The following is a 21567-nucleotide window of genomic DNA, read 5'->3' on the forward strand; positions in this document are numbered from 1 at the left end:
GCTGTAACTTTGTGGAGGGGGTACAGAGGTCACTGCAACCTCCACAGATTTGGGACAACAGAGTTAGTTTTTAATGCCATTTAACATAAATTCTCTGAGGACAGTTGGTAAAGATTCTACAGTCCATTCAGAATGAGACATAGCCATTCCAAAAAAGCAGCATCCACAATGGATGGCCAGTGCTTGTGGTTCTTCTGTTCCCAGTAAGACTGTTTCTCACCCAGTTAGCCTCCAAGACATCATCACTCATAACTTCCCATGCCCTACCATTAACATCATCATTAACAACATTAATATCAGTCTTTATAGAGCCTACCCTTTTCAGATGTCCTCTGAATCTATTTCAACAGTATACAGCATTTAATTAAGGTGTTAACTTTGTCTACGCCATATGCTCTTCACTTTTATAAAGATAAATTGAGAATGAGAGAGTTGAGAGAACGACACAATGTTAGATAGGCAAAACAATGTGGAGACTCCACTGCTTTCCATTTTCATGAATCTCTATCACCCACTTGTTTTAGAACCCAGAGCAGATATTTTTTCTTCTGTGACCCTCCTTCTATACCCTTATTCCAGCTTCTCGAGGGAGTTGGCAGAGGACACAAATGGAAATAGCAGTCCACACTATCATGGCTGGGATCTTGTGAGTTGAGTGGCTCCCAAAGGGATACTTCTCTCTTCGAGATTTCTTGAAGAAGATACTCTATTTTTTCCATTCCATCAATCCTTCAATAGTATGTACAGCCACCCACAGAGAGTGTATCCTCAGTGCTTCTTAACTAGTAGTGGTCCTGGATAGAGCAAAAGGAGATCATCTTATTGAAAAAATAAGCCAATGATCTTCCCAGAAAGACAAATGCAAAATGCTCATACTGTGCTCTACTGACTACAGAATATTTTATTCCAAAGAGAGTTAATGAAATCCTCCCTTAACTGAAATTATGTAGTGAATCAGCTAAGTTATGGTCATCATCTTATGTGTTTGACATTGCCTTTATAAACAAAATGAAAATATATGTTTTGCTATTATTGTACAAAGTCTGACCGTATTTATTCAGAATGATCTATTTTAGATGATACCATTCAAATTCTGTTTAGACACTAGTGGCTTATTTTTAAAGTTCACAGCCGCACACTTCAATTCATCATTCATTTAATAATCATTTACTGAGCTCTGGTAAAAATTTTATATCCAAAGAGCCTTAATTACTAGGTTCTTTGAATAAAAAATTAGACAACCTGGCTGGCTTGAAGTGGACATGAACTGTACATTATATAGCAAGAATAACTTTTATATAAAGATAGTCACATATTATAGAGTGGCATTTTAGTCAACAAGAAATAGTGTATAGAAATGTAGTCCTATAACGTTGTATCACTTGGTGACACCCTTCATGACATCATTCCTGTATTAGGCAGTGTAAGCTCACTGTGTGATGTTTGTGCATTGACTCTATTGCCCAGGTACATTCTTCTCAGAACACATTCATGAACAAATATGAATAAAATGGGATTCCAACACATGGGACAGACATGTGCCTCAGTAAAACATCCATGACTTCAAGTTACACAGACTTAGATTTTGCCCTTAAACACAGTACTCAGTACATATATTCAATAGCAGGGAATTATGAGAAATTGGAAGATAATCCCACTCAAAAATATATACTGACTATTCAAGTTGTGACAGTCATGCCACAGTGACAGCTTAAAATACTCTGTGCTCAAAGCCATGTCCATTGCAAGTTAATTTGGTGCCATCCTCATTCAGTGACCCAAAATGATAAAGCAGCCACTACTAAGAACATTCTAGGGACGGTGATACACAGTACTGGGAGGACACTGGCAAATCTCATGCCAGAATAATTATGTGTGGTTTAACAATGACAATTACTGGGCCCTGGACTTTTGGGTCTACCCATCACAAAGAAATGCAAAAGGTTGCCCTCTTTGTGAGACTGTAATTAGTAGATCTGGGAAAATGTGGGGAACAGAACCCTGAACTACTTTGTGTAGAGAGAGTGAACTGGAGTCTTACCAAGGCCTCGATGTGACAAGCACCAAAGCGTCATCTAAACACTGCTTTCACTGTATCATTGTCCAATGCTGAAGAAACTATTCTGTGAGAAGCCTAACAGTGACACCATGGAGAAATGTTTCAGTGCACATCTCTCGGGCATACATTTGAGAATCTCCACTTTGTTTCTGTCAGCAGCAATTTTCTGAAGTAGGGAATGGTACATTCTGCCTTCCCTAGAGGCACTGTGGAGCAAATGGAGAGTTCGCCATCAGGGAGCTGTGTTTTCATTCTTGAAATTTTTTCTCTTGCTCCTGTATATTGCTCCTAAAGCCTGACCCAAGAGCTTGCAGCATCCCTGGGGTGATGTTGGCTATAATATGGCAGATTGCGGATCAAGTAGCTGGATCTGGGCTCATTTGAGGAACCAAGTGGGCTGATAAATAGCCACTATTGATAAAGAATGACTTACTGACCTTAGATAGACAGATGTTCCCGTACCACTCAGCGTTTCCCCGGAATACTCTTGAAGATGATAGGTAATGTCTTCTGATTTACCACTCGTAGTTGTTTTTGTTTTTTTATTTTTTATTTTTTATTTCAAGGGAGAACACAGATTGAAGTGATTGTCTTGCCAGCAACTTCAGTGAAGATGGGTGTGGAGTCATTAAAATTTATAGCTGTGTTGTTTTTGGAACTACATTTTGCTTATGTTCAAGAAGCTTCTAAAAGGCACCAAGGAAAGTTGATAGAACAACTGTCAAATTGTGACAGGAAATCAACCCTAAAAAAAAAAAAAAAAAAACAGTTCTGTTTGCCAAAATTTACACATATTTTCACAATAGATCATGAGGACAGTGCTTGCCAAACTGGCCAGTCCTTAGCTCACACTGCTGTTTTCAATTATACTAACAAGGGGAGAAAGGACTGACATATTGCAGCCCAAAAGTATGTGTAGCCATGTGTCAGATGCTTCACATGTAATCCACACAACAGGCTGCAGAGAGCCAATTTGTTTCCCGCTTATTACAGGCTCCCTTTAAAATAAGCGACAAAGGTCACACATTTTTAGAAGCCAGTGTTGTTATTTTACCTTACTGTATGGGAACCCATTTATGGTCATTCTACTGAATTCTCTGACAATGACAGATAATTTGTTTGTATGAGCAAATGACTGACTATGCAGTCTCCCCTGGTTCTGTCCATCCCTTTTATTATTATATATTTACAAAGCACTATTATATGGGGCTGATGGGTTAACTACATCCTTGTGGGCCTGGATGTAATCCCTAGCACCCATGTAAAAACCCAGGCATGGTAGCATATTTCTGTAACCACAGTGATTGGCAAGCAAAAGGAGTGAGATTTCTGGGGCCCACTAGATAACAAATATAGACTAATTGATAATTCCCAGGCCAATGAGGGACACTGTTCAAAGAAAATAGCTAAGTCTGTCTTCTAGCTTCTACAATGTATGTACACAGCTACAAGTACACATATGCACACGTACACATTAGTGAAAAAGAGAAATAGGTACAATAGCATTCATCACATAAGCAATGTTATTTCATTATAATAGTCCTGTGAAGAATGTTGAAAGAAGCCTCTTGCCCTTAAAATGTGTTCAGAATAGTGAAGTAATCTGCCACAGGGTCAGGGAGGGACGATGCAAACTAATGTGTTCTATCCTCCACTTTATTCCTTCTGTAGACACATGGACCAAAGGAGTTTATTTTCATGGAAGGGGCATATTATAGATTCAAGCCTGGACAACTATATTGGTATTTGCCACAAGGCTTCCATGACTGTTAATGAACTGAAACTAAGCAGTTAGCCATGGATTATAATGCCACTGTGGTCCCATGACAAATTACAAGAAGGTGATGATAATGAAATCTTATGACTGCAAATAAAGAGAGAACATCTGAGGTCCAGCACAGCCACATTTACCACTATAGAAAGCAAAAGAAACATCTGGTGGGGGGAGGATCTACATTGGATTTGACAGTGTGCTAACAGTACTAAGAAGACCTTTGGAAAATCCAGATTCTAATGGCAGATGTGTGACACCTAAGATCAGGACTAAATATTTATTCTGGCAGAGATTAAATATTTTCTTGTTCTGGATCTAGTATGGGTCTTGCAAAAAATCTGCCCCCAAAATATATCTTGTTGATCAACTAACTCAATGAGGCAGAACTGTCCTTTGCCGCCTCTGTCATTGAAAGCTTCATAGCACTAAGGTCTCTGTTCCCTTTAGAACACTAATACTGTTCTCTCTCTATGATTAACTAGTGACTCAGAGGTGAGCTGAATCACTGCAGGCTTTTCCACGCAGGCAGGATTTATGTAGTAGTTTCTCATGGAAAAACCACAATGCAATAAACAGCCAACATTTGTAGGGTGGGCAGAGGAGTAATGGCTTCAGTTGTGGTTTCCTAACTCATCCAGTTCTGTCATTCTGTAAGCATACGATGATTCAAGCTTGTACAGCCTTGCTTATTTTTGTTTGAGGGCATGAACACCCACCTACCCATTCATTCCCACATCCTTACAAAATGAATAATGAATGCCACCTCTCTGATACAGAACACATAAGTAATGTCATTTCCAAATTCCCTGAGGATCAAATAAAAAGGATGAAATGAATCATTATTTATTATGGGCATGAACATTGCAACAAAGCAACAAAGACCCTATAATCATATTTCCCTTCCCATACATAATTCTCAGTGCTGGGTACATTGTTTAACTTAGACAAACCAAACCAACCCAAACTAATCCAAGATCATATTGACACCAATAAATAGAGGGTTTCAAAATTGAGTCTGTTTAGTTAACATGTGGAAAGGCATTGGGACACTTTTTATACGGTTTAGAAAATGAGAAATGCAGGCAACAGTTCATAATCCAGAGCATGCTCATTGAACACAATGGAAGTAACAATGTCCACCCTGGGTCTGCTGTCCTGGGTGCTGAAAACAGGGTACATAATTCAGTCTACATTTTTCACTTCTAAGATGAAGACTCTTGGGTACTCGTCTCTTTTGCAATCAGCTTTGAGATACATTTACGTAGTTAGGGACAAAAAGATAAATGGTAAGTTGAGGGCAGCATATTTCCTTGGAAAATAAATGAAGTATACCAAAAAATTTATGAAAACCAGTGTCCACCCTATAAGAAATCCTAATTTATAATTTAGGTGTTAATATTAACCTTATATATTGAATGAATGGATTGACGGATGGGTGGCTGGCTGGCTGGCTGGCTGGCTGGCTGGTCAATAGATATTAATAGATTGATGTATGCCTACATGGATGGATGGATGGATAGATGGATGGGTGAAAGGATGGATTGATAGGTGATGAGTTAAAGAATAGATGGATACTAAATCTGAGCATCCATAAATATTTCTTAGAACTTAAATGATATGGATTCTGGTCTTTAACAACATCATTCATTCTTTCTCCCTTTCCCTTTCCTTGTTCATCCCCATTCTTCTCCTCAAACATACAAATAGTAGATTAAAAATACTGATAAAGCATACTCAGCCTTGTCAATGTCAGAATGATAACTAAATTTTATTAGCATCAAGGACCCGGCCTATTGCCAGACAACTACAGAGATGAGCAAAAAAGTCTCCTCTCTTGCTTCATCCCTTCTAATACTCCACAGAGCTGTTATGCTTTTCCAGAAGGTTAAAGAAGCTGATTATATCTGACCAGGAAAGCCACTTTCATTTTATTTCATCATGAATACCAATTCCAACTCTTAGTCATAACCAATTATTAACGGGAAAGAGTAAGAGTTTTAATAGCATTATTATGTATGGTTCAGCGTTTCCAGGCATTTCCCCGGAGGTGGATGATCTCATCTCCACCCCCATTGTCATCTCCACTGTCTTCATGCTCATTGCCATAATGTTCCTCTTCTAGAGCCCATTGCAATTTCTCTGTCCCCAAAGTCATTTTGAGCTATTGATGTTGCCTTGTACTGTATAGCATAAGTGACAGAATGAATATTTTATCTGTAGATTAACTGAACAATAGGGCTACAAATCTGGGAAGTTACCCGTTTGAAAACTCCTCCTTGGTTTCATTGTCCTTTGCTTAAAGTATCATTTAAGTGTGCTTTAGAACTGCAGAAAATATCATCAGGGATTTTGTCTATAATGTCTATTCTCTGCCTTCAGCTCAAAACCTTTGTTACTCCTCCCCTTGGCAGTGAGTTACCCCAAAATGTGCACGCAGGCTAATAGTATTTCTTTGACCCTGAATCCCAATTGTGAAATATTTCAGGATCCAATGCAGTATTAGCTCCTCTTAGGAGACAAAACCAATCCATCTCACAGAAATGAACTTTACCATGTCTCGCTGTCAGGAAGTTCTGCCACAGTAGCACCAATAATGAGGAAGGCCATTGACTGGTGTAACTTGCACTGTCCAGCCAGTGAGACCATTTGGGGCAGCTTTATACTATTTTTTTATGTTCAGGATGAAAGCCCATAGAGAAATATTGGATACTATTATTAACTTCATCCTGACAGCTCCCTCTGGGCAGGTAAAAGTTTATTGCTAGTTGGAGGATCAGCTTTAAAGGGAGTAAACCCTGCAGTCAGTGGCAATCATGCCCTTTGTGTTTCTTTATTACAGGAACAAGGGAAAATTGGAGTTGTCTTCAATATTGGCACAGTTGACATCTCCATCAAAGAAGAGAGAACCCCTGTCAACGATGGCAAATACCACGTGGTGCGCTTCACCAGAAATGGGGGCAATGCAACCCTTCAGGTGGACAACTGGCCAGTGAATGAGCATTATCCTACAGGTAACATCTTCCCTTTGGCCTCCCAGGATCACTGTTATTTGACATTATTTATCATGATTATCATCATATTATAGGCAGAGAATACATCTATACCTTTTGTCTGAGGGAGAAAAAAAAGTTATTTCTTTAGGATTAGAGCAGTGTAGGGACCTTCTGGAGACTTACTAAGTATGCACTGAACATTTTGTTTTGCAAACCGTAGACCAATGCTTCCTGACTGGTACATACTAATGATAAATATCATAAAGGTTCTAGTGGAAAGAAGGGCCATCACTCTTGCTGTGGGGGGTTGAAATATGCTGAGTGTTATATCTGGCATGTGTGGCGTAAGGTGTGGTTGAAGGGACTGATGGCAAGTGGTGGCAGCGAGAATATACCAGCAAGTTTATTCAACTCGAATTCATGAGCATTTAACTCATGGGAGCAGTGAGAAAAACCAAGGGTAGAGTTTCCTTATTTATTAGAATTAGCCAAGTACTTTTCTCTCACTCCCACTAAGCCTGTGTTGCTCTTTAGTGTCTGGTCCTTGCAGTGGTGATTTTCCTGGGAAGCACGCTGGCATGGGAGATGGAGGGGCTAATCATGCATTTGAATTTCACAGTCCTGGAATGTGCAGCAGCGAACTCCCAGAGCCAGATGGCGAATCAAGGGCAGGGAGAGAGGAGATTGGCTTCTTTAAAGGGACTCATTCAAATAGTCCCTTAGCTTTCTCTCTCATCTCTCAAGTCTCCCACAAAGAATCCCAAACTCTGGCCATAAAAGCACCAAAAAGTGAACTTAAATACCCAACAAGAGACTGTTACTCCATAATTGCAGTGCAGCCTAATGGACAGATGATGGGAAATAGCTCAGGAGATTGCACTTGTCACTATTGTGAAGAAGATGCATGTGGAACTCACCGTCTGATGCTCAAAATGTCCCATTTTGGTCTCTATTTTCTCTCACTTCCTGAACAGTGAGATGTGCACACTGATAAAGAAGCCTAAATTCCATTTCCAGGATTCTGGGCATTTAGGTTAATAAGTAATTATTATACCTGAAAGAAATATTCACAGTAAACTTGTATTCTTGTGGCTCAAGACATTTTCTCAATAGCTTAAAAGCAGTGATTGAGATTTTAGGCTTTGAATTAGCATTACATTTCTAAAAACCCAATCAATGGTGTACTGCTTAGCTCTTCCGTGATATCCAGATTCTCCCTATTCCTGCTTCAAGAATTGTGGATACAAGACTCTGAAGGTACTGAAGGAATAAATATATTAATGAATTAATCACCCCATTTACTTATGAATCTGTCACTCCTAGATTTCCCCCCAAACAGCCAGCTCAGTCAGTGATGGTGTACTGTTAGTATTTCTTGGTTTTCACAAGAAACAAATGACCTCCTGAGGCTATGATTTTAGGATTTGAAAGAAGTTCAAGGTTACTGTGAATTTTTATCGACATCTGAATTCCTTGGACACTAATAGACTTGATTTTCAAGTTTTTGTTGCTTAAACCAGGGATGTGATGGTGAGGTAAAAGAGGGGAGAGAAAATGCAATAACAGAGACATTAAAAGCTGTTTCATTTATTTGTTCATATGGGAAAAAATCCATCTCCCTTTCTCCATGCATATCATCATTGGCACTAAAATTGCTTCTCTAGGGTTTGTTGTATTTCTGCTAAGAATTTTAAAGGTTTCTAAACTGATGTTAACCACTTGCCCAGAGCCAATGGAAAATGAACAAATGTGTTGCCACCAATGAGAAGCCATTGGGTGGTCACTTTAAAGCCACAGATACCTAAGAAAACCAGTGACCCTTGCCGTGCACCTCTCCCTTTGTGTCTTTAGCTCCAAATTATGGGTTACCTCCTCTAGGCTTTCTGAGCAAAATAAACCTTTCTCTAATGCCAGTGCTTTTCCTGTCAACTATTATCATCACTGGTAACTCTCATTTAGTTGTAATAAATGTTATTATTGTTGGGCAAGGTAGAGCCTGGCAGTTAAAAATGTACACTTCAGAGACACCTGATGAGTTGAGAACTTGCTTTTTTAAAATCAGTTGTATATCACAAGCATCTGGACTAAGACCTTGAAATGCCCTAAATTTTGCAGTATTTGGTGACTTTCCCCACATATAATTCAAGATACAATAACACTGATCCATGAAACAAGAAAAAGAGTTTCCAACCGTTCTGATTTTTCTTCTCTGATGATTACTGTAACATTGGGAATGTATCAGATTCCTTCTTCAAAATTTCTCACTTATTTCCCTTGTGCATTTTTTTTTAGTTCTCCAGGTAGATACCCATTTTTTTTCACAGCTGGCCGAATAGTTGCAGACCCTGTATGGGGCACAGAGGCTCACCACTCCTCCAGTTTCCAGTCCTGATGATTTCTATGTAACAATACTTTTAGAGTTATATCCAGGCACAGCCAAAGGAACACATATGAAATGTTGAAGAAAAGGATATATAATCATGTAAGCACATAATAAGTGGTAGCCACATTACCAGAAGTGTTTTTATGCATTTTATGTATGATTCATTTTGACTATTTGCTAGCCTGTGAATTGGTTAAACTAGATATTTCTATTCTTGAGTTCAAATCAAAACTGACACCAATGAAAGCCCTATTGCTATCTTACAATAACATAGTAACTGAAGGACAAAATCAAGACCAGGTTAGTGCTTCCCAATCAATTTCTACACTTGCCCCGACAGCACAAGAACCTGCAAGATTTCCTATGCATCCGTTGCACCTTGAATAACTTAGTTTCTCTCTTATGACATTTGAAAGAACTCTTTTAATTCATTACTACAACATTAAAATGTTTAAGAAGTTTATTTTAAACTTAGTGCCATTATAATTTCTGTGGGTTGGCAGCAGACAGCAAAGCCACCAATCTAGTTAAAAGGTATGTCCTCTTCTTTTTCCAAGACATTCTGTTATATTGACCACAGCAATCAATCAGTTGTCCTTAAGAAAAATTGAAGAGTATCTTACCAGAAAGGTCATTAGTGACCACACAAACATAGTTTGTCATGAGATGTGAGGCAGAAAATTTACATGTAAGGAGGGAAACAGATAATAACATAGACAGGACCAAGTTGTCCTTCTCATGATAGCAAGGCATACTCATGGACCAATTGAGGATAATGTGTATAATGCTCTAATATAGAGTAGCTTCTACAGATAGTCACTCGAGTTGTCTTATTCTAAGGGCATACTCTTGCAAGTCATTCCTGCCCACCACATCTGAAGGGGTCAGCTCCATGACAGGATGAATGGGTCAGCTCTCAGATCTTTTCGCAGTCATTTATAGGAGTTTACTTGGCTTTACTGAAACATCCTACTGTGAAATACTGAGAGCACAGCTGGACACGGAGCCTGCAGCCCAGGCTCTTTGTGAATCACCGAGTATCCAAAATGGAAATAGTTCTGCAGCAATTGCGATCTTCTATTGCCTGATTCTCCGAGACAGAACTCAAAAGTGACTCCTTTCTTTGAACCTGAAATAGAAAGGCTAAGGAAGAGGAGAGGGAAAGAAAAGAAGGATGAGCTCAGAGCCATCATCCAGACACTGACAAATGTACCTGCCTTATACAACCTCTGATTGCTCTCTCTACACAATGCAATGGTAAGGACAAGGGAGGGGAGGTGAAAGGTGAGCTGAACATGTGGAATTAATTTTAGCCATCGCTCTGGGCCCCCTGTGAGGCTGAGCTGCTTATGATTGCTCAAGATCCACTGTCAACTGTGGGTGGGTGGCCATTATGCCACCAGGGCTATGAGGATCCAGTCATGAGTACCCTCAATGCTTTTCAGGAGAAAGCCAGATCTTTCAGAAATCGTGAATGGTAAGCAAGTTCCAAATGCATATACAGGACTTCTATCTTCCCACCCAACAGTTTGTTAAGGAGATCAAAGCCTCCTTGACTTTCCATAACATAGCACATCAACTCAATTGAAGTACTTTTGGTTAGAACCTTTATCGTTCTATAAGTGCTCTATCGCTATCCTGAAATACCTGAGGCAATTAACAGAAGAAAAGCATGTTGATGCTCATGTTTCTGGAGGTTATGTTCAATATCTGAAGCAATTAACTTAACCAAAAATGAATAACTTATTAGTAAGGAAAGTTTATTTGCTTCACAATTATGGAATTTTCAGTCCAAGACTGAGTAAGACTCATTTGCTTGGAGTTTCTAGTGAAGGTCACATAATAAAAGAAATTTCACCTCATTAGGCAGGTAACTAAGAAGAGACACATTGGTCCAAGGCCCTTTTAAAAGGACACACGTCTGATAAGCACACAACACTTTCTAATAACAACATCTGGGGGATCAGTCCTTCAGTGAATGGACACTCATTCAAACCATTCAAACCATAGCAAACTCGGAGAGCTAAATAACTTGCCTAGTGCCTCAGTAGAACAAGATCAGAATCAAGATTCCTTCCTGATTCTTGTTCTGTACTACCTCAAACATCCGGCCTATTTTGCTATTTCTGACTTGTTATTTTATTGATAGCCACACTCTTTTGGTAAAATACAAATAAGACATTTTCTGAAATAATAACCCATGCCCGGAGTAGTTTCAGTAGTAGTGTTTCTGACCCTTGGCACTCCTCACCTTTTAGGCTAAGTGACTGTTGTACATTGTGGTTGGTTCAGTGATGTGCTATTAAGTGCATCATAGGGTATTTGAGCAGTATGTGTGATTTCTGTCCACTCTATGACAGCAGGTTTCCACAGTGTCAGATGTCTTCACTTCAGAGTGAAACCATCCATGACTAAGAATCACTAAATTAATAACAGTGCCTTTGAAACATATTTCAATTACTTGTCATCCTGTTGTAGCTTAAATGCTACGCTGGTAGTTAGGAAATTATGCACATATGAACCTCATGCTAGCGTACCAAGATGCCAAAGAGTTAAAAATAAGTACTATAAATAAACTCTTGATCAGATAATAAAATTCCTTAGGCCTTAGGTTTTCATTAATTCCTAGCCAGAGGGGAGAAGTTTGTTCCTTTGCTTTCAAACATTTGAGGACTTACCAGATTGGCAGCATGCATTAAAACAAGCCCTGTCTCTCTGATCACTCAAGTCACTCAACCTTTGTGATCCTTTCAATTCAAGGGTGGGGGAGGGGAGGGGAGTGGGGCATAGTTCATAACGTCCTACAAAAGGAATAAAAAAATAAATAAAAAGTACAAATGCAATTGAGAAGGAAAGTCGCCATGTTTGAGCTTAGATTCAAAACTGCAGAGATACAAGGACAACAGCTAAAGCAAAGCTAACTTAATGCATGTGTTCAAACATTCTTTGCTACATTTAAAAACACTCTCATAATTCCTCAAGTGGGACATAATATATCAATGAACCAATCAAAGCGATACCTTCTACATATCTGCACTGTTGAAGTTTGTTCCCAAGGTTTCGGGACTGACTTAAGATTTGCAAGATTGGAAGAGAATTTTGGCAAATAATTTTCGACTTGGTCTATTTGAGCTTTGGTAGAAAATAGAGCATAAATATCTATGTGCATATCTAAGTGTTATACTACTCTACTTAGTTGCAGATTAACATCCTGTGGAAATGATAGTGACTGTCAGCGCTCAGTCTCATGTGTACTGTGCTCCACCAAACAGTAGCATGAGGTCCTTGGATCCATTCAAATGCTTACTTTCATGATCCTCTCCTTATTAGTTGAAAGTAACCTTTAACAAGATTCACGGGTGCTATGTGCACATGGGAAACTTAGAGCGCGTAGGGCTAATAACTGGGAATTTTTCATAGATATATGTTTGGTCATCATTGATATTTAGAAAGCTAAAAATATTTTCTTTCATCATGCAGACTTACTATTAGCATTGCCCAATATGCCTGCCACATATCACATGTAACAACCACTCAGTATTTACCATGAGCCTACTAAGACTGAGGCGCTACAGTTTTTATTTTGTTCTGTAATTTTTATACCCTGTGTACTAAATGCTTTAAATATATTTTTCATCCAACTCTTATACTTTGTTAGTTTCTACCAAATAGTACAGGACCAGAATATAACATGTATTATTTCTTTTGCATATTTTCTACCTTTAAAGTCTCCATATCACTAATAGAATAATAAGCATGTGCCCTGGCATACCTTCTGATACTATGTAGGAGTAGTATTTTGCAACCAGAGCCAATAACTCTATCTGACTCAGGAAGTTGCAGGAGAGTCCAGAGAGGGTAGTGAGTAAAGGCAAGAGTTTTAGAAGTTGACTGTACAACAAAGAACCCTTTGCACTTCACTCCCGTCTACTACCTCAAGTAAGTTTTCATTGTTGAGAAATGTTTCTGTGCCTCAGGTCTATGAGTGTGTACTTTCTCCCGTTAAAAACAAATGATGGCCCAGGCTGACATTTAATATAGGAAATTTCAAAAGGAGTGCTGCCGGAGATGTGTTTCTTAAATAGAAGTGACAGTGCACCCTTTCTTAAGCTATATTTATATACTCTGACAACATGATTATGAAGCAAATCCATCAACAGACCTGAGCGAAACAAAACAAAACGTCAAACCAAGAAACAAACAAAAAACCAGCCAAACAACCAAAACAAACAGAAAGATTATTTTATTTGTAAAATCAAAATTGTGGATTAAGATTACTAATCTTCTCCAGTGTTCCTTAACTCCATTATGCACTCATGAGAGATAACTGTATTTGCAGCTATCAAATAAATACCACTTCTCACTTTTGGACACAGTTGGGTGTTAAGTTTGTTTGTTTGTTTGTTTGTCTGAGAGTATCTTATGCATTGAAGTTTACTCAGAAAGGCAGAGAATTGGGGAAAAGGCAAGGTCTCATCTTGCTTATTAATCGGTCCTTTAGAAATCTACAATTGTATGAACAGTCCTACCATGAGGGCTCCATTACAAGGAAGTAAAATGAGGTAGATGATGCCTGCCCCGGATTACAGAGGTAATCTGTGGTAATTCCTGCCACATCTCTCTCCTCACAGACAAAACATACCAGGAGGCCTCGAAAGACCCTGAAAGCTGGAGTGGGTTTGTTTCTACTTTATGGCTTAACAAAAGCTTAACCAAAGGATGTTGGTTTTGGTTTTGGCTTTGGTTTGAAGATGCTGCTACATAACTCAGGACCTTGTGACTGGAATGCCCTAGATTTTACTGCATATTCAGAAACTCTGTCTTTAACTGGAACCTTCAAATTGTAATATTTTTTCTGTAAAAGCAATCTCTGAAATTTTTATAAAACTAAATCTCAAATTTCTGCCTAGTCCTGAAACCAGCACTTATCTGTTTACCAAGACATTTACCTCTATTAATATCACCAGGGACAGTTTCTTGGCTTTGGAAGATTCTTCCCCTTTATGATCCCATTCTCCCTCCTACTTCTCTCTCTAAGCAGGCAAGAGGAGCCTGATTAAATGGAAGTCTGTTTTATTGTTGGATGGTCTTGCTTGAGGAAGTGAGGAAGGGATGCTTCATATGTTTATCTTTATTTTTTGTCTTATCAGACAAACCCTCCTCCACAGTGGATTTCCAGTTACAAGATAAATAGCTAAGCATCTTGCAAGTTAAATGCAATTATTGCTGTCGTGCCGAGAGCCTTTCTCTCCCAGTAAATGTCCCTTAGTAAATAATAAGCAGTTCAATGGAAACTAGAAATCTGCTAATGTTAAAAGAAAGCACAGTCATCCACAAGATAAAGTGAATATATATATAATATTTATTCATAATAACTATTTTATATATAATGTATGTATAAAGAAGGATATCATACAGATGCTAAAGCACTTGGGATCAAGGGAGAAGGAATATATTAACATTTGGCATATGGGAATTTGCCCCAAGACATTAAGCTAGTACATAACTCAAGATTATTTATAAAGGAGTTAAATAACACACACAACGGAGCTTGTTATAATAATGAAGATTTATAACAGATAATATGCTAGCAACTACAGTAACTATAGACATTATTTATACACAATTCACTCGTGAACAGGTTGTGCTCTTAGTCTATTGGCTGCTTAGAAAAAAGAATAATTTTGCTGCACATTCTTGTTGAACTTTATACGATACAGAGCCCCGTCTGGCTTATGCTAGGCAATATTTTTAGGAAGCTGTGGCATTTACTGGAGAAGGTAGATTTTTCTAAGTTGAAAAAGCATACTATATTTTGTAAGGTCTAAGTCAAATACTTAGACTAAATCTATTAGCTTGATGGTGCAAATACTGCAAGTGTAAGGATTACTTCAGAATATTATTTGATGAGAAATGTGAGTGAAATTACTTGGTTTTCAAAAACTTTATTGTAACCTTGTGTGTGTGTGTGTGTGTGTGTGTGTGTGTGTGTGTGTGTGTGTTTATGTATGCTTACATGTGCTGGTGTACACATAAGGTCAGAAGAAAACTGACCATTGCCATTTTTCCCCTTCTATTATATGTGGTCCCAGAGTTTGAATTCAGATTATCAACTGTGACAACAAATGCCTTGGCTCACTGAACCAAATGCAGCATCTTGATAAATTCCAAAACTTCTTCAATCCACCTATTATTCATATATTTTAACTCACATATCTGGAGGAGTGCTTCGGTGATTGGAAATGTAGAAAGATCACATTTAGGGCACAATAATGCTTGTTTGAAATCATACGACATAAAAATATAATAGCCTCTTGCTGCTTGTGAAGCATCCCCATAAATATCAACATCTTAATCCATATAATGTTCTTCTCAATTAGAGCAATCATCTAATACTGTGTAGCTCAGAATCTAAGTTTAGTGATTTTTGTAGGAGATGCTATTAGTTCATAGAAGCTGCAATTTAGTTGCAAATAAAAGTTGTAGCATGTATGATTAATCAGGATTAATATTTAATCATGAGTGTCTAAGACTACCACCCCACCAATCTGATCTGATTTGTCTCTCCTTATTTGTTCTCTACCTTGGATTTGGTCATGTTCCATGTTTTCCAACACTAACAGGAGAGCTTAGACTTATTCATAAAATTTGTTTTCTAATGTATTCACTTCTGTTTACATTTTATATGCCGCTTCAGGGTCTCTCTAGTTATTTAAAGTCTAAGAACTACATTAAATTTATTTTATAAGGGATAAATGATATAGAAATAGCATATACTTACACACATATGTGTCCATATATCCCTTGTAATTCTATGAAGAAGAGAGATTAATTACCTAGGCTTTGACTCACTCAATCGATTATAATCATATTGCAGCTCATCAAAAGAGATAAAGTCTTCTAGAATCCAGATCAATACTCCAGCAGGCTAAAGATTGTGTGTGTTTGGGGTAGGCGCTGTCAGAATAGAAGGACAGAGTGAGGCAAGGTCAGGAAGGCATTTTTAATCTTCAAATCTTGGAGTTAGGATAGATTTGATTGGATTCCCAGTAATATTTACAGTATGCTGTGTGAGATGTATTTCTTTCTTGCACTGCCTTAAGTTAAGTCCCTAATGCTTTGGGTCAGCCTGGACTTTTTGTGCCTCATCCTCAAATGCCAATTGGACATACACAGTGCCACACAAGAAGACATCGTGATTAGACATAGAAGAAGACGGTGGCAATTCAACATAATCCAAACACAAAAAAGTTACATTAAATACTATAGATGAGTGATGAAAACATATACCACTGTTTTAAATATTAGAACTCTATAGCAGCTTTCTTATCTAGATATTGATGTTCTTCTACCCTCATCAGTAGTACATGTAATTCTATATGGACTGTGTCAATCTGTGCTAGGCAATGGGTATACAATGAGAAATTAAACAGCTGCCTTATTCAATGATCTTTTAGATAATGGAAGAGCAAGAAAAGTACATGAAGAGGTAGCGATAATCCTTCTACTGAGCAGGAAAAGCTCGCATAGTGCACTGAGTTATTGAATCGCTCTACACAGTAGGCCCAAGAGGATAGGAGCTGTTGGTAATCATCATTTTAAAGGTAGGCATACGGAGTGTTTTGAAGGTCTGCCAACTCTCCCAGGTCGTAAACTAATACACGAAGACCCCAAACTCAAGCCTGTGTGTCTCAAAGGAAAGATAAGGGGTACCTTATCTTGTACCCCACCCACAATTTCACACAGTGAAAGAAAGCACTATTTATTATTTGACTGAGATCTAGAATCGATGAAAGGCACACTCGTGAGCCTAAATGATTCAGACCTGGGTACCAGATGGAGTTTAGCATATGTGGAGGGTAAGTTGGGCCCTTGGGTTCTCTAGAACAATGTCAAAAATCTCTGGCTATCTTTCCTAGACGTACACAGTGTAAACTGTAAGGTAGAATGTACACACCTGTCATACTGGAGAAACCAATAGAAAAGATTCTCTATCTGTCTATCTCTTAATAATTATATATATAATATATATGTATATATATTATATATCGAATTGCAGTAGAATTAATGTACCTAATCCCATATATATACTTTTATACGTATATACATATGTATATACATTGTACAATCTGATGAGTTTGGAATTCTGATTTCGTTATTATTTTTGATAAATAAACATAGTCACTGTTTTTGACTTCACTTGATGAAACTTTGCCACTCTTTCTAGCAGAAAACATAATTAATCTCATTCTTTTACAGGGAAGCAAACTGAGACTCAGAGAGGTTGTCAGCATTTTCTACAGATACTTTTTCCAAATCCCAATTTTTGGATTCCACAGACTTGTTTTTACCCACATCCCAGTTCTTTTTTGCTGCTCTACTTGTCAATGGATGAGTTTATTCCTTGGGAACAATTAGAATAGTATTATTATACTCAGTCACATGGAAACACTAAGGAGGTCAAACTCAGGATAAGTGGAATAGTCAAATATGTTTACTTACACTCACAAACGGCAAACAGCAATCAGACACAAACCCCAGTTTGACTGCTGAAACATTCCAGATGGAATTGTATACAGAGCTCAGCTTCCTGCTTGACAAATATAAAATTCATATGCAAGTTTACCACTGGGTCTCATATCCCACTGTATGCAAAATACTCAGTAATCACATTATTAAAGATTTGCTAGAAGAATACTTTTGCCCATTATCCAGCTGCCACTCCTTCGCATTGCATTAAAATAGATTTGTACTCATTTTCACCACACTGTGCCAATGTGGTTTTCTTAGATTTCAATGGTGAGTCTACAAATGTGTGAAAACAATATTCTGGAAAAAGTAATGGGTCTAATATCATAATCCATCACTGAGTAGAGGACTTCAGTGAAATAACAATGAGGGAAGGCAACACAGACCAAGTATTGATCCTGAGATTCTCCTTAGAACATCTAGAAAGGGATTTAATTATTAGCATTTTAGAGATAAAGAAGCAGTCTGAGGGATATTAAGAAGCATTGACCAGTGTTACTAAGCTAGTTGATGATTAGAGAAACCTTGATTTAAATATACCCAGGGTCACCTTGTTAGTTTTATTTTGATCAGTGATCTGAAAACTTTTTTCACTAACTGGTCACGTAGAAATTTTATAGGTTTTGAAGCCATACACTTAACTGAAATATTTTATTTACACATCACATTTATATATATATATATATATGTGAGTATATATATAAGTATATATATATATATATATATCTGCAAAAATAAGTTTCACAGGGTCTTTCCTGCCATCATTCAAACCTGTACTTGTATTGCAAAAGCAACCACAGATAATATGATCAGTAATGTGCATGACAGGTTTCTAGTGAAACATGGTATGATTATACATAAACAAGTTGTAATGGGCCTTGTTTAGTTGAGGGACCTCTGAAAAAATTGTATATATTTTGAAGGCTATGGTTATTCTTGTTTATGTGTTTAAAATTCAGAGACCAAGAAAATGTCTAGTGGATGAGTTAAATTCCCCAGGGACAATCTACTGTACATAGTTCAATAGTGCTGCTACACAGAGAAACAGAAATGCTAGTGGGGTTAATCCAGGATAAAGGAATGGAGAGACACCAATATTGGACAGGGAATCAAGTTACATGTATTTGAAGACCTCAGACACGATACATAACCACAAGAGCAGCAAAAGAAATGAACAAACGAAAAAACATGGACTCTTTGCCATCCTTTACAAGAAAGGCACAAATTCAATTCGAAGTTCATGTATGGCATATGGTACCTTGCTTAGAGCAAGATCTGATAACAATGGGAACCATTATTTTTCTCGTTCTATTACTGCCACTGTGTGACTGCAAGCTGTAGTGATTCCCAACAGACTTTCCTCGCTCTCCCTTGAGAAGTTGCCAACTCTTTTGTTAAAGCCATGGGCTTTCTCACTCTGACCTAGGTAGTTCTCCCTAATCCTTCTCCATGAAGGTGACAGCCACAAGGGACATCGGTCTTTTCTGTGACTGACTCCTTCGTGCTTTCATTTTCATCCATCAGTTGTGTGTCCTAATGCTGATGACTTTTGTTTGAGTCGTGGGGGGCTGACCGTCTTTACCTAAGGTTCAGCTTACTCCCTGCCACAAAGTTTCTGACAGTTTAGAATCTAGTTTACTACTATCAAAGAAACACAACAACAAAAACAACAACCAGACTGTGAATTTCATTGAAGTGTTTAAAATAAACTTTTAAAAAATTCAGTTTGATCTTTATCTTCCTGCTTCCCCTTGTTCCTTGTAAATACCATTTTATCTCATGTTTCTATGAATCGGCTTCTCTTTTGTAGATTCTGCATACAATGATATCATGCAGTATTTTCTTTGTTGTACAACAAAGTAGCTAGAAAAGATAAGTAAACATAGAAGTCTCACCTTCAACAAAAAGACCATCATTATAGCAGTGTGTACATTCGCAATTTATCCAAAACAGTTGCTCATAAATATAAAAAAGGAGAGCTTTGGTTTGAGACAGAGACTGTGTTTCTCCACTTGACTGTGTAATTACCTTATTAGCTGCATGTTTATCAAGGTATCAGACCATGTTGAACATCTTAAACATATACAATGAACATTTTAACTCCAAAAATTCAAAACTATACACGGAATTTTATGTACAAAAGGGGGTTCCTTTGCATTTTAGTTACCCTTTAGTTACCTCAATAAAATCATCAATAAAAAAAACATTAAGTTTCAAATGTCAAAATAGAAAGCATACCAACAGAGTTCTCTTCCTACAACTCAAACAACATGGAGATAATTTCCTTTCAAGTTCTCTTTTATTTGCCAAATATAGTAAATTCCCCCATAACTGTTAAATTGCTTCTGAACTCTCTATGTACCTATAAATAGCAATATTATAATCCTGATAGAGGGTTTCCTTTGATAGCCTTAAATAAGTAAGTGTATTTGGAAGGAAAATGGCAAATACTTTGTTATCAGTTACTTAAAATTTTAAACAAAATTTATTCTATTAAAATAATTATTTACAACCATAAGTCATTTTCTCTTGTTCCAAATTTGAAACAAATCCTCACCTAGACTCTGAGAAAATGGAGAAAAGAATGGCTCATGCATCTAGAAGAGTTAGAAAACATATATACATCTAACCTAAATGGTAATGTAAAATAAAAGGCCATTTAGAATCTTAGACAGCCGAAGTTTAAAACTGTCTATTTAATTCTCTTTACCTGCGTAAAATTGTTGACAATTTCTATAAGTGAAATTCAAACTGAAATAGTACTTTAATGCCTTTTAGATGTTCAAAAGAAAGGTCTGACTTTTCCTGAATTTTCTGGGTGGTTATAGTACCTGGCACAGGACAGATGGTATAGATGAGTATAAAGGTACTCGTGGGAGGGGATATGTGGTTTTCGGGTAGCCATGGGCTTCCCTAAAGGAAAAAGAACAATGAAACCTAATAGATTTTGCTTCATTTTGTGACTCTTTGTGACCTCGGAGAATTTTGAGTTTGAGCAGGTCCATAAAGGGAATTTTGAAATGCCCTTAATAGACTTGTTCTTGAAATAAGTCAACTGATCTGAGGCAGGGCCTTCAGCAACACATGTACTGCGATGCCTGGCCAATCCTGAGGCCACACCTTCTCAGGAAACTCTAGTCTCGCTTTCATTCTCAGTAGCTGAATACAAGCTGTGCCACCCACTTCTTCCAACACATCTTCCTCCTAAATCTTTCTGAAGCAAGAGAGTGACTGCAGCTAAAATATTTCCAAGGACAGAACGATGTGAATGGTGTGTGTTCATTCCCTGCTGTCTAGTTTCTCCTCCCTGACTTGCACTGATCAGTCTTTAGACAGCCTCCTTGGGTTAGATGGGATATTCCCAACCTTGTTAGAAGTCTAAAACCCTTGAAAGGATTCTAGTAGAATTGAAGTGATCCATCAAGCCTGAAAAATCAGAAATCAAATCCTGAAACCCAGAGAGCTGCATGACTTCCCTTCACCTGTCACATCTTTCCCTAATTACACCCTAACCTCACTAATGTTGTAAGTGCTCTCTGACAAGACAGCATGGAACATCAATAGAGACGGTGTGAACCCGAGAAGGCAAATTGAGTCACTCAAAAGCCTGATTTTAATGTCTTGGATCATTACTGCCAAGATAAAAGCAGGTCTCTAAAAGAGGGAAATTCAAAGGAACCTAGTAATTAAGGTGGTAAAAATACTGGGTCACCTGATACATTTCCCTAGCTGGTTCAGAAATTTCTGTACAGTATAGTCTAATTTTATCAGTCCAATTTGAAATGTTATAGATGATATAATTTGTCTTTTTTTTCTGCTGAGGGAGTAG

The 21567-nt window shown here is 37.8% G+C and overlaps 1 protein-coding gene across 8 annotated transcripts in view; it reads left to right on the forward strand.

Moving 5' to 3' along the window:
* The window catches only part of LOC116905664 (neurexin-3-beta), a 525628-nt gene that overhangs the window by 337789 nt on the left and 166272 nt on the right, over positions 1-21567 (forward strand). For all 8 annotated transcript variants that reach the window (XM_032908640.1, XM_032908642.1, XM_032908645.1 and 5 more), the window contains exon 3: positions 6673-6844. In XM_032908640.1, the coding sequence (XP_032764531.1) occupies positions 6673-6844 (172 nt within the window). The remainder of the gene's footprint in view (positions 1-6672; positions 6845-21567) is intronic.

This window comes from Rattus rattus, chromosome 7, assembly GCF_011064425.1.
Source record: "Rattus rattus isolate New Zealand chromosome 7, Rrattus_CSIRO_v1, whole genome shotgun sequence".
Classification (NCBI taxonomy): domain Eukaryota; kingdom Metazoa; phylum Chordata; class Mammalia; order Rodentia; family Muridae; genus Rattus; species Rattus rattus.